Source organism: Agelaius tricolor, unplaced genomic scaffold (assembly GCF_023055355.1).
Source record: "Agelaius tricolor isolate 1412-34295 unplaced genomic scaffold, bAgeTri1.0.p SCAF_3, whole genome shotgun sequence".
Taxonomy (NCBI): Eukaryota; Metazoa; Chordata; class Aves; order Passeriformes; family Icteridae; genus Agelaius; species Agelaius tricolor.
Genome location: NW_027269263.1, coordinates 19,144,666 through 19,166,401, shown reverse-complemented (window position 1 = coordinate 19,166,401; position 21,736 = coordinate 19,144,666). Strand labels below are relative to the sequence as shown.

Genomic DNA, 21,736 nt, shown 5'->3' with positions numbered 1-21,736 from the left:
TGTGCTATGTTCATTTGCTTTTCCAAAGTGATATTTGCTCTTAAGGAAGGTGTAGGTTTCTCTAGCCTGAAGGACAAACAGGAAAAATTATGGTTAATATGAATGATCCATTTCAGCTGCAATGGTGGTGATACCAAGAACTTACAGAGAATTTCATTGCTTCAGCTGAGGATTTCTGTGCCAGAACAAGATGTATTAATTTTCAGAGTTCCTAGGAAGGGTGGTCTGTGGCCTGATGATCCATGCCATTACATCTCCATCCCAATGGGAGCCTCCAAGGTGCAGCACACACAGCCAGCAGTTTCCAGAGCAGGAGAGCACACAGCCCATCCTCTCCCCTGCCCTTCTTCAGCAGAGGCTGGCTGGTTTGGATTCCCTAGTTGTCCTCCCCAAGCCTGGCCTGACAAGAGTTTTCAGATGCATTCAAATGACAGCTCTCAAGACTCCTGGTCCTTGTTGTGTGTGATGAAGAAAGAGGTGCTGCACTCCACTACTGCTGGTTAAGTGAGTGCTTGGTTCTGGATCAGCTGCAATGCTTTCCTAGAAATGGCCATGAGGATTGACTATTGCAGCCTTCTGCAAAATGGCTCTGCCTTCAAACTACTGTGTTTTTCTCCAACACTGTTGCAGGCATCTTTTCACTAAAAATCCTTTCTTAGGATTTTTTCCCTTCTGAGGAGCTGAGGCCTCAGAAACAAAATGTAAACAATGGTTATCTGCTGCTGTGGAATGGATCAGGTGGACTTATGATGGGCCCATCTTGTATGTTTATAATTAATGGCCAATCAAGGCCGAGTTATCTCGGACAGTCTGAGAGAGCTGCCTTTTGTTATCATTCTTTTCTATTTTTAGCTAGCCTTCTGAGGAAACCTTTCCTTCTATTTCTTTTTAGTATAGTTATAATGTAATATATATATATATATATATCATAAAATAATAAATCAAGCCTTCTGAACATGGAGTCAACATTCTCGTCTCTTGCCTCATCCAAGAACCCCTGTGAACACAGTCACACAACACTATTTCTTTTTGAGGTCTAGTATCTTCTGAGATCCAGTCTCTGGGCTGAGCTTCCTGTGACTAAGAACCCATCTTCCTCCTACACCCTTTTTCCACTACCTGAATCCAAGATCACTTTGTTCTTATACTAGGTCCCATCCTCCAGGTTTATAGAGCCCTCAATCAAGAACTGCCTGGAGACTTGAGATTAACCTCTAGCAACTTTTGGTCAGCAAAACCTTCTTGCCAAACCTGAGTTTGGGCCTTCAGCTGCTCTGAGAGGAGCACCGAGTGTGGCGACCACTGTACATGTAAGAGGAGACTCTCACCATGCGGCCTCACATGAGCGGCCATCATTGTGCAGCCCAGAGCAGACAGGAAACGTGATGTGCTGCACTTCAGAGAATTCTATTTCTGTATGGAAAAGAGAAAGGGGTGTGAGGACATGTTTGCAGGTCCGTGTCTATCTGTGAACCGTGCAACCTTCAGGCTGTGGATTTGCATTTGTACATCTGCCTTGGCTTGGGATGTGAAGGCAAAGAAAGGGCCTATCTGTCTGCAAAGGTGAGGGCATAGGAAGCTTTGGAAGAAGGTGAAAATATTTTTTGTATCTTTTTCTGGCCTGTTGAATGGACAAGCCATGCCAAACAGGCACTGCAGCTACTGCAGGGTGGTATTGCCTGGCTGGACTAGCTGCAAGGCTCAGGTCAGAGAAGGGTGGTTCTTCCTTTGTGGAGTGAATGGGGTGTTTGGCTGGGTAGGGAGACAGTGGGATGGGTGTTCTTGTGGTGTCACACCATCTGCAAGTGTGAGGGTGTGACTCAAACTTGTTCACACTCAGCACTGACCTGGTTCTACTCCCACTGTGACCTAGCATGGATCCTCTAAAACTGGGGCAACCATGTCTAGTTTCATTCAGGTGTTCCTCAGGTCAGCAACTCCAGCTATTTTTCACAAAGTAGTCCATGGTATTTCTACTGTAGACAGACTCCTGCCCCCACTTTCAAAGTGATCTGTAAACTTGTGCAGGCCCTGAGAGCAATATGAGTGATCCATTTGGGTGCCTAAAAGAGGAAGATATGGGTCTTGCCAGTATCCCAAGAGGTTCTTTTTGCTCTCTTTTGCCTCTCAGCAATGGTTTGAAACTGGTCCCAGAATGTCTGAGACCTGCTAAGACCTGACCCCTCTAAACCTGTTTCTGCACTTAACTGCTTTATCAGCAGGAAGTAAAATGTGGTTTTGTTTTGGTTTTTTTTATTCTTGGCCTTACTAGCCTTTTCGATACTCTGGGGTCTTGTCTCAGTCTGACAAGGCAGGCAAGCAGCAGCTTCCTGTGCACAGGTGAGAGGGAGAAGGCAGACACCATGCGCATATGAGAGAAACAGCTTTGGAGCAGAACTGCCGGGCTGTAGGCACCTCTTCTCCCGTGGACATGCACTGAGCCAGGATATCTGCCTTCATCATTCTGCCTTCTTCCCTTCACCCTTCCTCTCACTGTTTGACATTCAGCACCTGCTGCCGTCCAGCCTCACGACCCCAGGGACTCCCTTCGTCTGGACTGCTCAGTGCCTGGAGCTGGAAGGTAAAGAGGGTAATGCCAGCTCTCTCCCACATGGGGGTGGCTGATCTGAAAGCATCTTAGAAGGAGTTTCAATCTGACAAACTGCACCCTGCCGTTGGGAAGGGCTGAAAACATATTTATCTCTCTGTCTCTCCACAATCCTCTCAAATCATACCCCACATCTCACAACCATGCTGCTTTCTCTCTTTCTCTCTCCTGTCTGCTAATGTGTTGTCATCATGTTTTTCTTCCTCTGAACCTAATCTTTTATCACAACGGGAATTGATATTAAACTCATGCTGGCCCTTTATGAACCCTCTCTTCACACCCCTCTGGCAGTCCCAGCAAGGTCGGGTGGGACTTCCATCTAGTTTTCCTCAGCTCTGCCTGAGCTCCAGGGTTGGTGAGAAGTAAGGGCAGCTCCTTCTCGTCTCCTGTGGGCAAAGGCTGATCTCAAGGTCCAGGTGTCTGGGTGGACGGGGAGAGACAGAGGTTAGCATGAGAAGACTGTAAGGCCAGTCTGTCTAATATGGAACACAACTGTACAGGCATTGTAAGACAAGGAGGGTCCCTGGGTGCCTGGTCCTGGGTGCCAGGATGAGGGCTACTGCTGAGTTTCCTAATTACAAAGCCCAAATTTTCTGATACATCTAAAATCATTCACTTCCAAGGCAGAGCAAGAGTCTACTTGGAGGGGATGATGCATAGTTTGTACACTATTATGTAATATTTTTTATATGGTAAAGCCTTGACTTTCTAAAACCTGGTAAACATTTTCTTCTCCCTGATTCCCCCACCTGTCCCAAACATGCTATTCAAAACGTGCCTCCTAAGCCATGAGCTCTGCACTAACTTCTGTCAGTTGCATCCAGGGACCCTCTTACTCAGCAAGCACCTAGTTATTTCAGCCCTAGGGTTTACCAAAAAAAGAAGCTCTTCAAAGCGCAAGCTGTGCACAGCCGAGGCAGCACTCTCTACCTGAGTCAGCAGGCAGCCTGAGACAGCGCGCACGGACTGCTGCGCGCTCACTCTCGCGTTTGCAGAAGACAAGATTTCTGCAAACAGCCTCTGCGCTGCCCTGTGAACAGCCTCACTGCTGAGCAGAGCACCCAAGGCAGGAGAACAGCGAGGTGCTGAGGGAAAGGTGCAGACTCCAGAGTGGAAGCGATATGAGTTTCTGAACCTAGAGGACTGGCACTGCATCCTAGGACAGTGGAGGCCTCCTGTGAGATGACATCTCGACATCCTCCTAAGTTCCATTGCTGAGCTGTGTTGTGGGGGTGTCTTCTCTCCTTCAGTGTGTCACCAGTACTGATGAAGCCCTCATTGCTGCTTCTGTCTCACCTCTGCCTGTTCAGCCTCATGCTTCCCTCATGGGCATCAGACTCAGCACAAGGTAAGAAGTGATTCCCTTCACCTGTGCCAGCTGGGTGAAGAGGGAGGGCAGTCAGCCAGGGCAGTGGGTGCACCATGTACGCTGCTGTGCAATGTTTGTGTTGCAACGTGCAGCCAGAGAGGGTTGCAATATTACAGGTCTCTGATGAGCACATCAGTCTACAAAGATATAGAAATGAGTGGCACTGCCTTTCTTACTTGGACGTCCAGCAGAGGGTTCAGTCAGTAGTTTGGGATGGGGCAGCATTGTCCGGGGTGATGATCAATGCCAAGCATCGTTGCTAATTGAGCCACATTGCTGTCTGTCTCTTCTCTGCTGGCAGGTGCCTCCAGCCTCACTTGCTGGTATGACTCACGGGCAGCTCTCTTCTGTGACTGGGACCCGGGCAGGGACCTGGCTGAAGCACCATGCCAGCTGGAGATTTTATCAGAGAAAGGCTTTTGTGACAGGTGGGTGACTGGAGAGACTGAGGGGAAACAAGGCTACTTTACAAAAATGTAGGCTTCCCCTTCCCAGGCCAGGTGTAGTGGAGTCACTGAGCTGAGGTGTTTTGTCTTGAACTCGGTCTCTGTCTCTCCATGTGGGCTGAGATGCTGGCAGCCACTGCTCAGTGATTGCCATCTGACAGTCCCAAACTGTCTAGCACAACCCATCTTCCAGTTCCATGGCTCTATCTGAACTTCACTTTTCAAAAAATCCCTTTTCCTTGACAGACACCCTGGGGACTGAAAGGCATTTTCAATGGAAAATGAGGATGTATAGAGATGGGGCTGGAGAAGGGTGGAATTGAAGTTATACAGAGGCCATTTGGCAATTGCCAGGATGAACTGAGATTCAGTTGCACTTTGAGTAAAAATGAACAAAGAAAAGTATTGTCCTTCTTTCTCTCCCCTGGCTCTTTCATCTCTTCCAGTTCATGCTGTTTTCCTCTCCCACATGCCTCCCAGCAGAGGGGAGGTGTTTGGCCAGTACTGCAGTGGGTGCTGGCTGAGTCTCTGTCATCTCCAGACAGGACATCTGCAGCCAAGAGGCTTACCAGCCAAGCCCAGGACTGCCCTGGGTGCCTGCCTCAAGGACAGGCTCAGTGTGATTCTGTCACTGGGTGGGTTACTTGTCACTGACAAGTGAGACACCTCCAGTTTGGTTAGATTGACAAATATATCTTGGGTCTGGTGCATGGCCCTAGAAAGCTAAAACACTGATGTTGCTTCATGGGTGTGAATCAGAGATTGTGGCTGGAATTGGGGCTGGATGTGGAACCATCCCCACTGCCAGTGAGTCCCAGGCCTGATTGACCTCAGAGCTGGAAGAGGCACCTCAGTCAGACACTGCCCCAGCTGCAGCCCCAGAGATGTTCTCCACCCTGCTACACCCCATGCCAGAGCTCAGCTGGGGCTCTCTTGTCAGGGCAGAAGAGAGGTTTCGGTGTAGTGCTGCCACTTGAGATGTACTGTTCTGGCTGACTGAGATGTGACCGGGCTCAGAAGGTGCATGTCACTGAGTATCTGAGATCCTACAGGACTGTCAGTGTCTGGAAGGAGACCTGTAAATCCTAGAGGGACTGAAACAGGCATCTGTCTTTCAGGGCCAGGTTGCTGTAGGTGAGTTTGGGCTCTGTATGCCCTCTGATATCAACAGGAAGCAGAGACGATAGAAAGAGGATTTTGTGAAATCTTTGAAACTGGAAATCTGCTGTTGTCTTTGCCTTGAAATAACTGGGATGCATTGACTTCCATGTGCCAGCACATAAAATTTGTCTGAGTGATACAATGGGGAGAGAAAGTAGGATTAAATCTTTCCTGTAACCTGTTCAGCAAATACAGTAGAACGTAAATTCTTTGAAAGCCCTTTAGTATTACATTGTATTTGACTAACTACAAAGCTATAACTTTCCAGCTCATTGGAGTTCTATCCCTCACCTGAAAAACCCAAGAAGCACTGCAAATTACCCAAGGCAGAGCATATGACAGGACTGAGGAGATGCATCAAAACCTTCAACCAAAACGTTAATGTGAGTAATTCATCTGGGATGTCCTGGCTAATGACAAAGGGGAAAGGATTTACATATGCATTTTGGGTGTATAAACAGTGCAACATCCAGGGGTAGTATAAAAAGGCCAAACCTATTCCCTGAGTCCAGATCTGGGATGGGGCTTGGTGTGTGTTGTGCCTCTCGTGGGTTCCCCTGGAGGAGGGATTGGCTTCATTGTGAGCTGTGCTGACACAAGTAGAAGAGCTGCAGAACAGACAGATCATCAGCAGTGTCCCATGTCTCAGTCACCTGTGTTTGGCCCTAATCCCTTCCTCTGAGGAGGGACAGGCATCACCACCAGCTCTGAGGTCACCTCTTGAACTTTTTTTCCTAGCAATTATCAATACCACTTTCCAGATCATTAGCTACAGTGAAGTGTGGTTAGATGTGTTATGCAAGATGCAACAGCAACACATCACTGGAGCTAATGGTGATGCAAATCTTCCAACTATTATTCTTTATTTAAATCAGCCTTATTTTGGATCCATTATGTACTTCCTTCAGCCACATCCAGTGTCACTGCAGTTCCCATGTTTTCAGAAAACACCCACCCAAATTTGAGCTAATATTTTTATTGGTAAAGTCACAGCCAGTTCTAATGACAGACAAGCTTTCATACATTTGCATATTATGTGCAAAGACAAATTGCAGGGTTGGGATATAGCTCCAAAATCTTTTCTTTGTAATCAAGCTAATTTCTCTGTTGCTTATTCAGTACTGTATGATGTATGTGGCTCTTCAGTATCACTGCATTTCAAGTGTCAAGTTTAATACTAATGTGGTTTCAATTTTACCAGGGAACATAAAATGTTCTGGTAAAAATAAAATTTCTCAATAAATATCATCCATAGAGAGTAACTTTTTCTCCTGCTTAGTCAGCACACACAGGAATCCCAAGAAACTAGCGTATCACAATATACTGTGCCCTTCTTGCCAATAAACAAACAAAAACAAATCCAACCACATGAAATGTAAATTTTTGGTTCCTCACTCACCACTGAGATTTATGCCTTTCTGCCACAAGTAGCTTCCATATTTATTGTCAAGTACGCCTAATCATTTTACGCCTGGGCAATGCTTAGAAATTTGAATGCTTATTCACGAGGTTTCACTGTCACTAATGGTTAATTTTCCCTGCAGAATCAGTGCTTCACCATTTCAGACCGTCTTAACTTGTCTGTCCATTGCCACACTGGAGAGAATAAAACCAAAATACCTGAGCAAATAAAAAACTTCGATCCATTTGCAAATAGTGAGTACTCATCTGCCTTCTGGTCTCTGAAGCTTCCCCATGAGAGGATAGCTAATTTTCCTTCCTCATCCACTCCTATGCAACACCCACAGCTGATTTTAGGCCTTTGTCTATTGTTTGTCCCCTGCTACAATGAGCACAATGTTGATTCCTGCCACCGACTCCTCTGTCACACAGTGCCATGCCAGCCATATCCTGTCCTGTCCCATATCTGGCTTCAAACAGGTAATGATAGTTCAGTTGCCCTCATGAAAAATGTGTGCTGCAGGAAGGATGGAAAGTCTTGCTGCTCTTCCTCTGCCCCCCTCTAGCTATGTGCTCCCACCCTTCTTTAAGACAGCTTTGGCATGTTTCAGTCTTTGCTGAAAGAATTCAAGTCACTAATCCAGAAGAAAAACATCTCCTAGGGACATTGTTTTGCTGGCTGTGCAATTTTACCCATCTCAAGGAGATGCCCTGCTGCTGAGGGGCTTGGTGTGCAGTCCTGTTATGGACAGAGTATGGGGATGTCAGCCCTGCTTCTTCTCTCTTTCCAGTAAAGCTGAGGCCTCCAGGAGACCTTCAGCTGGTTAACATAACTGAAAACACCTCCAACCTAACATGGAGCCTGAATATTTCCTCTCACTATTTGGATGGGAAGCGGGAGTACCAAGTGCGGTTCCGACACGTGAGTCAGTCCTGGGAGGTGAGTACAGAGGGGGAAGCTGGGATGCGTTACCATGTGAGTCCTGGAGAATCCTGGTCTTGTTTACGTATCCCAAGGCCTGCTCCTGGGCCTTCTCTCAGGATGTAAGCAGTTTTGGTGAAGCTGGAGGGAGGATGACAGCCCCTGCCCTTTTATCTGTGTCACCTGCTGCCAGTGTCTGGTGATGACAAAGAGGCAGATGGGGATCCTATTTTACTTAGTGTTGTCACAAAAAAATTCAGACAGTTCCAGGACAGACCTGAAAGGTATGGGAAAAGCAAAGCAAAGAAGAATTTTCCTTCAGGGTGAACAAGGCGTGCATGAGGTGTAAGGACTTGAGACAAGTCTCCTCTAAGGGTTTTGGAGAAGATGGGTATGTGAGTTGTAAACCAGGGCGTTGACGATGTTCTAAATTTGCCCTACTCCCAGGAGGCTGCAAACTTGCCCATTGAACAGGACCAGATGTGGGCAAATTTTGAGAGACTCTCACCCAACTCTAAGTATGAAGCATCTGTTCGTGCAAGGCCAAGTGCCAGGAGCACCTACAAAGGCATGTGGAGTGACTGGAGCAAGCCGGTCCTGTGGAGGACACATGCTGACCATAAGGGTAAGTCAGGTAGTCTGACCTGAAGGGGAAAATGGGAACTCAGGGCAAACAAGGTAGAATGACCAAAACAAGGTGAGAAGCTGAAGGAAGATGTGTAGGGAGAGCTATGTTGACCAAAGAGTAATAGAAAGGTTGAAAACTGTCCCTCCTGATCAGTTAGGTGAGATCATCTCAGCATCACAGCTTAAGGGCAAAGACCTCCTGACCCCACCTGGCAAAACCCCTCTGACTTCCAGAAGCTAGGCAAAATGCTCAAGGTATAAATCAGGGACTGCTTCCCCAGAGCAGTAAGGCCAGATGTCTAACCAGCAGAAGCAGTGGCCATGATTGGCATTTTCCCAGATGCTAATGTTACCTGGGAACATTCTCCCAGCTTCCTAAAATGGCCCAGGTCAGTGGAGGTATTGATCAGTGAAATGCAGTGAAACAGCTCTCAGCTCCTGAGCTGAGGAACACCCGAGCTTGGGAAGCAAAGTCTCATGGAAATTGGGAGAGACTTACTGACTTACAAGCATGATAAGACCCTTTCAAAAAAGGGTCTGAGGTCTGCTGAGGTCTGCGTCGGTCACTGTGTGAACTTCCAGCCTTGGAAGATAGAGCCCTTCAGTGAGTCGGTGGCTGTAGCCTCTGTCATTCTTTTTTCCAAAAAATAAGCAGGTAGAGGTTATTCCTTCTCACGTTGCCCCCATCCTGCCTCTGCTCAACCCCTCCCTGTTGTTCCTGATCTTGGTATAAACAGAGGAGCTATGTTTAGAAAGGGTACTGTGTTGCTGTGGCGATCAAATTTTGACAGTGTGTGATGTCAGTGAATAGGATACAGCCGCAACCAGTTGTCATAGCAACCAAGACCCAAAGATAACCAGGGTACCAGAGGCAGAGGAGACAAAGTGATCTGAGTAGCATCTCAAGGACAGGGAAAGAAAGAATGTGCTAAAAATGTTCCCTCCGTCTTTTATTTTTCTCTGTTCTCTCCCAACTGCTCCAGAGATTCTCTGCATGACCAGGCCAAGGGACATGAGGGGTGGCAGGAGATGAGGGGCAGGCAGAGGAAACAGGCACAGAATAGCAAGACCAAGCAAAGGTGCACTGGGGAGATATGTGTGAAAGAGACAGATTAAGGAATGTTTGAGACGATGCCAAACAAGCCTGAGGAGTGCTGACAGCCCTGGCAACGTGGGAGCCCAGTCTCTTTGTTCTAACCCTACAATCCAAGTACTAAAATATGGTGTAAAGTTGTAACCTTTCTAGCATCCTAACGCTTCCCTACACCTCTCCAAAGAAAGAAGCCAGTCCCTTGATCCCTAACCTTCTCTATCCTTATCCTCTTGCCCTCTCAGAGACCTGTGAACCCCATGACTCCCTCTCCCCCACTGACCATTAATGCTGTTTCAAGCCTCCAACCCCACTTTAGCTGATTTTAGGAGTCCCTGCTTTCCTTGGCAATGAAACAGGTTGGTGGACACCTCAACTAGCAGACTGTGCAACCTCATCTGTGGCCACTCCTACCTGTGGTGCTGTTATGACCAGGGAGTTCAAGCTTTATTTGTTCAGCAGAAATTATCTGTTAAGCAATGCTTAGACTCTGAAACCCATATCAGCTCAAAGGCATCCTACACAACACAGCAGAACTCACATTTATGGACCCGTATATTAAAATTCTAGGTATTATAATATTATATAAATTATAACAAAGGCCCACTTTGATCATCTTGAACAGCCATGAAAGGGCTGCAGCTTCTACCTACAGAATCCTGGTTAGATTTTAACAGCTGTTTCCTCATTCTTTCTCATCTTGCAGGAACATCCCAGCCAGTCCTGCCAGTTCTGATAGTGAGCACTTTCATCTTTGTGATCATTGGGACCGCCTTCCTCATTAACTTACGGACCCTGAAATGGTAATTGATAATTAAGTTTACATCTCTGTTCCTCTCCTGTATCTTGTGGGTATTCTCAAAACTCAGATTATTTTTCACCTGGGGTTGCTCAGGATAGAGATGGCTTTAAGGCAACTAATTTATGGTATATAGCCCAACCTCCTGAGACTGATATTTGCCTGTGGAAAAACAACACCACCCAAGACGATGTGGTTTCACCAGCACTGTTGTATTGTGCCATTCTCCTGTGACCTGGTACCATGCCCTGGCTAAATTTAAAACAGCTGCCTCAGCACATCTGTTGCCCATGGGTTAGAGTGGTGTTTCCTGGCAGGGATGCATCAAAATTGCCTCTTCAAAAGCAGGTCACCGGGCTGGGAACTCTCCCTGTAGTGAGGACCAAGCAAGCCTGCTTACCATTTCCTTCTCATTTAAACATTCCAGCAAGAGCTCGGGCAGGATGAGATGACATTGGGCCTGCAGGCAAAACTCCTGAGTGAGGAGCACAATTCTTGTTCTACCTGGTCTGTGCAGTCCTCACACACTGATAAAACCTATATGATGCTTCAAGACCTCTTTGCTGGTGTTTCTACCCAGACACTGCTTTTATAAAGGACTGAAAGCGTCTCACAAGGTTACTCAACACAATAATAGGAACAGTGACCTCTCAGCTTGGCACAAGATTAGAAACAGTCACAGGTTTTCTCATCTCAGGTCAGGGGTAAAGAAGCTGATATTCATGCTGATATTCATGGCAGGGAGCAGGGACAAACATTCTCAGGGATGAGGTTGCAGAGGCTGGATGGTTTCTCTGTAAGGAAAGACAGAGAACCATGCTGAAGGACGATTGATACTGAGAAAGTCACTGGTCACTATTTTACCCTGAGTCACTACACAAAGTTGAGGAAGTGCTAGATGTACAGCACAGAGGGAGTTAAAAAGGCCTCCTTTCTCCACAAAGTATAATCAACCCAGGGGAATTGAGTGCAGAATAATGCTGAGGTAAGATGCAAGGAAGAATTAGACATGCATGAATAAAAATAGCATCTGCAGTGATGTAAGGTAGTTTATATGCAAGAGCTAGCAAGCTCTGATACTTCAGAGAGTACACTGATTGCCTCCAGAGGTCAGGAGGGTTTTTCCTTACAACATCCTACAGCAAAGCTTCAGCAAAGGGATGACAAGATGATCCAACCACTCTGAGAAGCTGAGGAGCAGCTTAGATCACTCCAGGCTGCCTCAGGATGACAACACACTGGTTCCAAGGAAGGAGAGGCCTCTGGACAATGCAAGGCATACTCACTCAGATGGCTTGCACAGCCAGTGTGCCCCAGCTATGCCATGCAGCATGCTGCTAGGAGGAAAGAGAGCTGCGGCAAAGCTTTCCCAGTGATGGCCCTGCTCAGGCCACATGATCCTGAGCCATTATGGTGATAGAGAACAAACAGCACACAGCAGCAGGAACTTGGAAACAAGGGAGGCCTGCTCAGCTTGTCATCAGGACAGGGGCTGAAGGGGGCAGGTAGAGAGGCTAAGGTGACCAGGCAAGGCAGGGAAGAAACCAGAAAAAACAGGGGTTGTCTTTCCCCAGGGAAAAGGCTGGGGGAAATGTATTTTCCAGTGCCAGGTTTATCTGTGTCACCTCTATACATCTTGTGGCTCAGTAGTGCCTCTCAGACCACTCAAGAGGAAGGACAGACCCCAGGCTCGACTTTACCTCTTCCCCCATGCCAGGACAGTACCTGTGAATTGCAGGGCACACTTTCACCCCCACCACAGTGACAGTGATTGGGATCAGGCCCTGCTTCATTTGTCCTTCTCATTGTCTCTCCTCAAGGTTTAAGAAAATCCTGAAGATTCACATCCCAGACCCTGAGAAGTTTTTTCCCCCACTTGTTTCGGTTCATGGAGGTGACATTCAGGTACGGGTTGGGGATGGAACCAGAGTGGGGAGAAATGAGGGAAAGGAGCACCCAGCTGCACATGCCCAGGACAGATAGACTACCCATGCACACACGATATATGCACCAGTAGCACCAGCTGCTGGGTTCTCTGCTCAAGTTCTATTTTCTGACCTTCTAAAACCCAACATGCAGCTAAGACATCTCTAATTACAAGAACAAAGAAATGGCAAACCACACAAAGCACAGCATCCTGCTCCCATAATCAGCAGCCTGAGAGACAGCAAGGGACCTGCAGGAGGGGGCTTGGCCTCTCAAGATCCCCCTCCCTCCCAGTTCAGCACCTCCCTACTTGCCCTAGGCTGCCCAGCTCTTCCCCAGATTTCCTGCTGTGAGCTTCTCCTCTGCTCCTGTTGTGAATTGCCATCACTCTGGATAGCACTTAGCTATTCCTTGCATTTTTGTCAGCTTCCCTTCTTTTCCCACTCCACTATTTCCCTCCCCTAGGCTCTCTGTGAGTATGGGCAGCTGCAAGGAGACAATTACCACTCTGTGCAGCATTAAAGGGAGCATCAGATGCAAGACGTGGGAGGTGATCCCAAGGGGCATCTTGCTTTAAGAAGGATGGAAACAAACTGCAGAGGGTTCAGAAAGAGCAAAGCTTTGGAAAAGCCAAGGTATAAAAATACTTAGAAAGCTTAAACTACAGGGAATGAGTACAGAGTAGGGGGATGGGGTTGTGCACTCAAGACACTTTATCAGCGCAGAAAGAACTTGAAAAATTTGCTTTACAAGCCATAAAGGTAATGGATTTGGGTGTTATTGAAACCAGTTTCTTTTAAGGATAATGATGCACTGGAAGATGCTGCTCATGATGACTATGAAAATTAGGCAGAAGGGGTCTGGAAGAGCACTTAAGACAAGAAATCTGCATATGGCCATGTGGATATATCAGAAGCTGTTCAGCACCTAGGAATAGATTACATGAGATACACCTCAATATTGTTTTTCATGTTTCACTTCATCTTATGGTCTTGTAAGGGTTTTTTCTACCTTTTTTATTCCCTTTGTTTCATTTTAATTCTCCATCTTAAATTCGCTGCTTCAGAAATCTCAAAACATAGGCTGACAAGATCCACTCTTAATTTTAATGTGACAGAATGACATACTCTGAAAATCCTGCAGATGAGACATCATGAATGGGAATTTCCCTCCCCACCGTCTCTGGTAACCCTTGCTTGGACAGAAAAGAGGTCACTTGATTGCTGTGGCCCGTCAGTAGATGAAACCTTTGGTTCCTCTCTGAGTGCTATACTTTGATAGTCACTGTCTCTCTCTCTCTCTCTTGTGTTTCTTCCCCACCAGAAATGGCTCTCCTCCCCATTCTCCACATCTTCCTACTGCGTGAACAGCACAATCCCAGAGATCTCCATGCTCGAGGTGATGCAGAAGAATGACCCGGAATCCCGGTTTCTACTTTCCAAGGGAGCCCTGACTCTTGATCCTCCCATAGAAACCAGTGTGCACTCTGGATCCAGCTGCTTCACCAACCAAGGCTACTTCTTCTTCCACGTTTCCAACTCCTTTGAGATCGAGCCCTGTCAGGTCTACTTCACCTACGAGCCTTTCAGCCAGGAGGGCAGTAGCAGCAAGGATGGTGACTGTTACCAGGCTCTCCCCTCTCCAGACCTCTGCACACTGGCAGAGGACATGAATGTGCTGCCCAACAACTTCTTTCACTGTATTGAGGCAAGCCAGGGCTCCCAAAAGAGCAACTTCACAGAAGAGACAGCAGGTGAAGCCCAGCAGGCCATGGCTGTTCCTGGGGCTCTCCAGTCGAGGGAAGGCACTTCACCAACACCGCTTCTGGAGCAGGATGAGAAGGTGATGGACAAAGCAGCTTCACAGCCGGCTGGGGCCGTGTGCCAGCTGGACACTGACTTTCTTGACCCACTGGACCTGCAGGACAGCGACACTGTCAGTATAACCGAAGGCAGCGAGAAGGGGGGCCCTCCAGCTGACCCCTGCCCACCAGCAGCAAATGCTGCCTCTTCCTCCTCCCAGCCTCCACAGCCTCCACCTCTAATGCAAAGACAGGATGAGGAGCCATGCAAAACAGCCTTCTCCAGCCAGATCCCAAACACCGGTGCCTACCTTTCTCTGAGGGACCTCCAAAGCCAGTACAGCCATTGCTCTGTCTAGGATCTGCCTGGAGGAGACCAACAGGTGGAAAAGGCCACCTAAGCAGGGAAGACTAGATGGACAGTTTCTCTCCTCAGGACATGAATGTAACTTCAGCATCAATCCCATTGGGACTGCTCGCTAATGAAGCTGGAGAAACCCAGCCAACAAGGACTTACCTTCACAAGCAAATCTGTTCTTCTGTTACTACTGGCTCCGATGGCATAGAAACTCCTCACATTTCTCAAGTGACATTCCAAACCTCACTAATTCATTTTTCCCTTCCCAGCTCCTGGTAGGAGACTGTGCCAGCACTTCCATGCTCTGCATTTCGGTGTAAAATAGCACTCAGCTTTGAGGCTGAGCTGGCATATCATCAGTTTGCCTCATACTGGCCTAAAAACCTCTAATGGGACAGAGAAATGCCTGAAGATGTGGATGTTAGATTTTATACAGGGGCCAATAGCACTGCCCAACGGTGCTGGAGTTGATGATGAAATGGATGAAGACATCTCCTCCTGACTGACCAAGGGTGTGATTTTTTTTCTATGATGTTCTCACTTAAAGTTTTAATCAGAGATTACATTCTAAGCTACTTGGTCCAGCTTTACACGTTAGAGTCCAGACCTTGGAGTCTCTAAGACCAGCTCAGAGCCACAACAGCATCAGCTGTCTAAGCAGTGCAGTGTAAAAAAGAAATCCCCATTATTGAGTTAAAAATACTGGGGAAATCCCCTCCCTCTCTTTCTTTCCTCCACCTCTGATGGTGGCAGTAAAAAGAACTCACACAGTTTCCCATTCTTGTACAATATTTTTCATGAAATCGAAAGCCTTTCTGCCCTGCTGGCAAACTACAGTTATTTGACTATGATAAGCTGATTGCAGAATAGTTCATCCCACATCCTGTATAAGTGGAAAACATCACAGCAGTGCTGCCCATTCCTTCCACTGCTGAAGGGAAACCATTGCCTAATTAGCAGCAAAGATGTGGTGAATGAGCCCAGAAAACTAACCCACAAATCAGCACCTTTACTGAAAAGAAAACCTCAATCCATTTGCAAAGAATGGGGATAGCACAGACTTCATTTTTCTTCTTCCTCTACATGCCCTGATCTGGCTTAGAAAAAGCCACAGAAGAAAAGTGGTAAGACAAAGGAAGATCCCTTCATTCATCATTTGTACCATCTGTGCATTTTCTTGCCATATTTTTGGACTTTTCAGCAGTGGGAAAATACCAGCCATGTGCTAAGAGTTCTTATCTCTTCAAAACTCTTCTAAGAGAATTTATACCAAAAAGTTCAAGGATATTGAACTTGTTAATGCTTCTGTCACAGCTGTGAGTGTCAGCTAGAGCTAATTCTTTCCTATCTCTGTCTGGCCAAGCATTGAGATTTCTGCTCCTACACTGTTACCTGGCACTGAAGTATGCATCCTGAATGTCATTATGAGTCCCAAGTGCAGGGTCACCCACTGGCTTGGATTTCAGCTAAAAAGGGCTGTTCAGAGGAGTTGAGCCTACTTGTTATTGGGAGGTCTTTGGGAACTATTCCTCTCCTCTCATCAGTTCCCTCACCATCTGTCTCAAGACACAGACTGCTCCATTGTGTCCAGGAGAAAACAGGAGACACAGCTTCCCAGATAGGGAAGTACAAGGCTTTCTCAGCTGTTTCCTGTACCTTGAGAATCTTCCCAGATGGACTTTGAAAATCCTCCCAGAGACACTGACTCCCTTGCCTCTGATGGGCAGTTTGCTATCTTACATGGTCCAAGGATCCAAGCTGCACTGTCCCCATGCAGACTTTCTTAAGCTTTTCTATTTTCCTCCTATTTTCCTGAAGATTGGAAAAAACCTTCAAGATTATCTAGTCCAAATTTTGACTGAATACTACCATGCCCACTAAACTGTCTTGCAAAGGGCCACATCTACTTGTTTTCCAAACACTTTCCCGGAGAGCCTATTCCAATGTTTAACCACTCTTTCAGTGAAGAAATTTTTCCTGATATCCAACTTGAACTTCCCTGGTGCAATTTGAAGTATTTTCCTCTTGATCTATCACTTGTTATCTGGAAGAAGAGACTGACCTCTACCTTGCCACAACTTCCTCTCAGAGAGTTGTAGAGAGCAATAAGGTTACCCTTGAGCCTTCTTTTCTCCAGGCTAAACAGCCCCAGCAATCCCTCAGCTTGTGCTCCAGACCCTTCACCATCTCTATTGCCCTTCTCTGGACATGCTCCAGCACCTCAATGTCCTTCCTGTATTGAGCATCCCAAAACTGAATACAGGATTTGAGGTGTGGCCTCTGTACAGGGGGATGATCCCTTTCCTGGCCCTGCTGGCCACACTATTCCTGGTACAAGCCAGGATGTCATCAGCCTTCTTGGTCCCCTGGGCACACCTGGCTCATGTTCAACCAGCACCCCCAGGTCCTTTCCCACTGGGCAGATTTTCAGCCACTCTTCCCCCAGTCTGCAGCAGTGCATGGTGCTGTTGTGACCCTGCTGCTAACAGGACCTGGCACCTTGTTGAACCTCGTACCATTGGCTTTGGCTCATCACTCCAGCCCATCCAGACCCCTCTGCACAGCCTTCCTACCCTGCAGCAGATCAGCACTTCTGCCCAGCTTGGTGTCATCTGCAAACTGACTAAAGGGGAGCCCTTGATCATCTAGATTTTCAACAGATATTAAACACATCTGGCCCCTATACTAAGCCTTGTGGAACACCACCGGTGACTGGCTGCCAATTGGATTTAACTCCAATCACCACAACTCTTTGGGTTGGGCCATCCAGCCAGTGTTTTACCTAGCAAAGAGTACACACATCATGCCATGGGCTGCCAGTTTCTCCAGGACAATGCTGTGGTAAGATAGTGTAAAAGGTTTTACTAAAGATTAGGTAGACACCATCCACAGCCTTTCCTTCTTCCACTGAGTGAAGTTCACCCTGTCATAGAAGAACAGGCTGGTCAAGCAGAACAAGCCTTTCCCAAACCCATGCTGGCTGGGCTTGATCCTTTTGTTGTTCTGCACCTGCCATGTGATGGCACTCAAGGTGACCTGTGCCATGATCTTCTGTGGCACTGAGGTCAGGTTGATGGGCCTGTAGTTCTCAGATCTTCCTTCCAGCCCTTTTTGTAGATGGGTGTCACACTGGCTAACCTCCAGTCACCTGGAACCTCTCTGGCCAGCCAGAACTGCTGATAAATGATGGAAAGTGGCTTGGTGAGCCCAGTTTTCTGCCAGTTTTCTGCCAGTTTTCTCAGTGCCCTTGGGTGGACGCCATCCAGCCCAAAAAATTTGGGGGTGTCTAAGTGGCACAGCTTGCCACTAACTACTTCCTCCTGGATTATAGGGGGTTTATTCTGCTCCCTGTCTTTGTCTTCTAGCTCAGGGGGGTGGGTACCGTGGGGACATCTGGTCTTTCTGTTAGAGACTGAGGTAAAGAAGGCATTAAGTAGCTCAACCACTTCCTTAATGACAATATTCCCCTGCCAAGTCAAATAAAGGATGGAGCTTCTCCTTGACCCTCTTTTTGTTATTAATGTATTTGTTATTTTTGATAACAGTAGCTAGATCGAGTTCTAGCTGGACTTTCTCCTTTCTAATTTTCTCTCTGCAGGACCAAACTGTATATCTGTACTCTTACTGAGTACATCTTGCTGCTAAGATGAGTACAAAAAACCAGATTAGCTTCTTTGTAAATAAACAAAATATTAAGTAATCTACAGTGTTTTTCTGTCCTTTGAGTGAGGGGAAATGATTAACAACTTTTCTAAACAGGGAACTAGGTAAAGTTTTGCTCGGACTAATATACCTTTAGCTCTCCTTCCTACTCCCTGCCCCAAGGGACTCAGACACCTAAAAAAGAGAGCAGAATTAGAGGTGATCCTGTGGCAAGCTCCTGAGGACTGTCCTGCTGGGTCAGTATTTTCACACACACACACACACACACAGACACACACACCTCGCTTTTTGTGAAAATGTTGACAGCTTTGGAGCTGGCAAGCTGTTAGCGTAGCTTTCACAGCCATGCTGGGTGTGATGTGTGACACACTGCGGCAGGAAGTGCTCAGCGTCAGATCTGGCGATAACCGGACCTTTCTTCCAGGAAGACGAGATCATGTGGTTCTGTGTGTGAGTAACGCGGGCTGTGAGTGCCAGAGTCATTACACCCTCAGTGATTTGGGGACCTTTTGGGTTCCCAAGAGCCCTTTGGAAATGTCACACGGGGAGCAGTCACACGCTGTGTTCTCCCCTCCGAGCCCATGAGAGCGTGGCGTGTGGTTCGCAAAGCCACAGAAACACACCACAGCCGTGTTTGCCAGTACCAGAGGCAAACCAAAGATGAACAACAGCACTGGGTGGAAAATATTGGTGTGGAAAATATCAAGCTAACAGCCACAGGCACGAGTCCTCTCTTTATCTTAAGCCCAGAGACAGCAAAGATAGCTGTCACATCCCTCATCTCCTTTCCAAGATACCTTGTTCATAAATAGATACCACTCTCAGCCTCCTCCCACATCTCTTTTTTTTTTTTTTTTCTGTGAAGAAACAGAAAGCAAGGGGTACTTGCAGTAAAAAAATTCCTCTGAAGTCAGATCTGATCAAGGGTTTGGGTCCTTGGTTGATTCAAAAGCCTGTGGTGATAGATGTGGTATGCTTGCTTAGATAGATCAGATTGAGATTCTACATTTTTTGTTCTGCTGAAAACACCAGAAAATTTAGATTCTTCTTTCCAGGAAAATTTAATTCAAAAAAGTAAGGTTTTTGGCATTGAGAAATATCCTCAGATGGGTTCTGACCCACTGTGGCAAGCCCCTCATAGTGTAAACTCAGAAAAGCTGTATATGTATACATTTGTGCCTAAAGATGCTGCTTGTCCCTCATTATCTGTGGAAATTCTGGTTCAAAGTAACTTTTAAAAGTGAAACAAGGTCTCAAATCTCTTGATTCTGAAAGCATTCCCAGTCAAACACTACAGCTTTCTACCTACATTGAGTGTTTATCTACTAGAATCCACCATGAGGCAACTACAGCAATGGCCTTTGGTCTTCATGCAGTCCCAGACGAAATCTGGTCCAGTGACAGAGCTGAAAAATATCTATCCCTGCACAGCTGCCAAAACGAGCCCAAGCAAGCCCTGGCCCAAATAAGCTCAACCCCAGGTCGATATCACTGGCTAGAGCTCAGCCCTGGGTCAGGAGCCACCCATTTATTGATAGAGTAACTCTGCTTGCTCTGCTCTAGCTGCAGTGTCTCTGCTTTCTGTGACAAACAAAGGGGCACATACAGACCTGCAGGACTGTAAGCAGAAGGTCATGTGGGAAAAGTAGCTGAGGAGGACCTGGGGCTGGAAGAAAAGCAGATGCTGCAGGGAGGTATGAGTGGCTGTGCAGCTGAGTGTAGGGAGCCCAGTGTCAGGAGAATGGGCAGCGAGAAGTGCAAGAAGACAAGAGGGAGTCTCCGAGGCCGGCACTGAGAGGCGCTGTGCTTTGCTTTCATCTGATGAACACTGTGGTAACCAGACCTGGTCTCTGCTGCTGTCTTCCCTCCTTCCAGCCATCTACCCCTGCCAGCCAGCATCTGCTCCATCCCTGTGCTGGGGAGTGCACACCAATGGGACCAGAGAGGGTGGCTAAGAAATGCAGCAGTTGCTCAGCAACTCCCTGTCCCCTGAGGAGGACAACGTAAGCTATCTGCACCAATCTCCTGGGCTGCTCTTCTCTGCACATCTAGAGGTGCTCCTACCTTTACTTTTTCTGGATTTCCCCTGCTCAGCCTGCAGATCTTCTCCCACTTTAAGCCTCCAAACCCTCCATTTCAGAAAAGAAAAAAGCCACTGTGCAGGGTGCGCTGACCCACTGCAGCAGCATGGTGCAGGACAAAGGCCGAGCTGAAGGGACATGCCACCAGGTTATTGATCACTGAGGAGACCTTGAGCTGGGTAAATAGATGTCCTGCTTTGTCCCCCACTCCCTGCAGGTGTGAGTTGGGGTGTGGGCCAGGTCTCACGGGCAGCAGCAGGCTTTAGAGGTAGGTCTGCAGCTCTGGGGGAAACCTCGGTGCCTGCCATCAAATCTACTAACAAAGAGGCTCTTCTGCTGCTTCCTGCCCTCCCTCCCCTGCCCCTCCATCTGCGGTCGTGTGCTTATGCCTGCTGTTTCTGAAGGGATGCTGTGGTAGTGGAGAGGTGCCCTTGCTCTCCTGGACTACCCAGTTTGGCTCCTTGGGGAGTAGAGCCTTCCCAGGGATTGCACAGAAAGGTGCCCCACAAGAAGCAAGGGAGGGCAGCCTGTGCTGGGCCTCTTTGTACCACCTGCTCCTCTGGAAGGGTGTGTTAGAGCAAGTGGATGTGGGACTGCTTGTCTGAGTGTGGATGTTCACCAGGCTGGGTTTGATGTTCTGGAGTGAGTTACCTAGTGCTTAGATTCTGCAAATGCGTTTCCATGTTGCAAGGCAGCCTGGAAGGCTTGGGGCTCCATAACTGGGGGCAGGAGGCTGAAAAGCCCACTCATCCTTATCAGGTGATGCTCAGTGGCACCCACATGGGCTAAAATCTGCATGAGGCCAGCCATCTCTTCCCCCAGCTGTAGCAAGTCCCTCCCATGCACTTCTCTCCCCATGTTCACATGCACCACTGGGAACAAAGATGACTCACAGACAGGACACAAGCATTCCACAAGACCTCTGTGTTCTCCCATGCAGATGCATCCACATCCCTTTTCTCGCCAGCCACAGAAACGCAGAAAACCTTTGAGGGCAGGCATGTACTGTGTGGTGGCAAAGGAAAGGAGGAGGACAGTGGGTGACAAAACCAATATTAATGTGGCTCTTTTGGGCAATGGTATTTCTCACCCTCAGAACGTGGGGCTGACAGAAGAGAAGCAGCCAGGAAGAAGCAAAAGAAGCAATTTGGGGGAGATGAGGGGCAAAGGAAGACAGAAGGCGTCCCCTAGCACAAACAGGTGGTGGTGAAGGGCTGAACATTATTCAGGTGCTCTCTTCTCATTAACTCAGCTATTGAGCCAGTGCCAGCATTGGCTTTGCCTGGGAACACACGGCCTGGTGGGAATGGCAACGTTTGCTTACTTGTAGGGATCAAGATAAAAATGGAACAGCAGGCAAAGTGTAACTTCAGGTTCCCAGGCAGTGGCTGCTTTGTGCAGCTTTTGCTCACATTTCAGGTCACCAATTTTCTTCCACATTGATTTCTAGATCAAAAAAATACCAGTTTTAAAACAACTCCCAG

At 47.5% G+C, this 21,736-nt stretch overlaps 1 protein-coding gene across 2 annotated transcripts; it reads left to right on the top strand.

The window, feature by feature from the left end:
- The first annotated feature begins 1,826 nt into the window (after positions 1-1,826).
- Positions 1,827-18,208, top strand: IL2RB (interleukin 2 receptor subunit beta). Of its 2 annotated transcripts, XM_071422800.1 has the most exons (10): positions 1,827-2,581; positions 3,859-3,956; positions 4,279-4,405; positions 5,853-5,967; positions 7,129-7,240; positions 7,777-7,925; positions 8,355-8,532; positions 10,331-10,427; positions 12,244-12,328; positions 13,673-18,208. In XM_071422800.1, exons 2-10 carry the CDS (start codon positions 3,875-3,877, stop codon positions 14,507-14,509), a joined length of 1,782 nt encoding a protein of 593 aa, XP_071278901.1. In that variant the 5' UTR covers positions 1,827-2,581; positions 3,859-3,874; the 3' UTR covers positions 14,510-18,208. The 2 variants fall into 2 exon arrangements, with proteins under 2 accessions (XP_071278901.1, XP_071278899.1); XM_071422798.1 differs by lacking the exon at positions 1,827-2,581 and having other exon boundaries at positions 2,891-3,956.
- The last annotated feature ends 3,528 nt before the right edge of the window (positions 18,209-21,736 follow it).

Coding starts and splice junctions, on each gene's coding strand:
- IL2RB (XM_071422800.1), top strand. CDS start 3,875: ATGAAGCCCTCATTGCTGCTTCTGTCTCACCTCTGCCTGTTCAGCCTC. Junction 5,968..7,128: donor CCTTCAACCAAAACGTTAAT/GTGAGTAATTCA, acceptor TTTTCCCTGCAG/AATCAGTGCTTCACCATTTC. Junction 12,329..13,672: donor TTCATGGAGGTGACATTCAG/GTACGGGTTGGG, acceptor CTTCCCCACCAG/AAATGGCTCTCCTCCCCATT.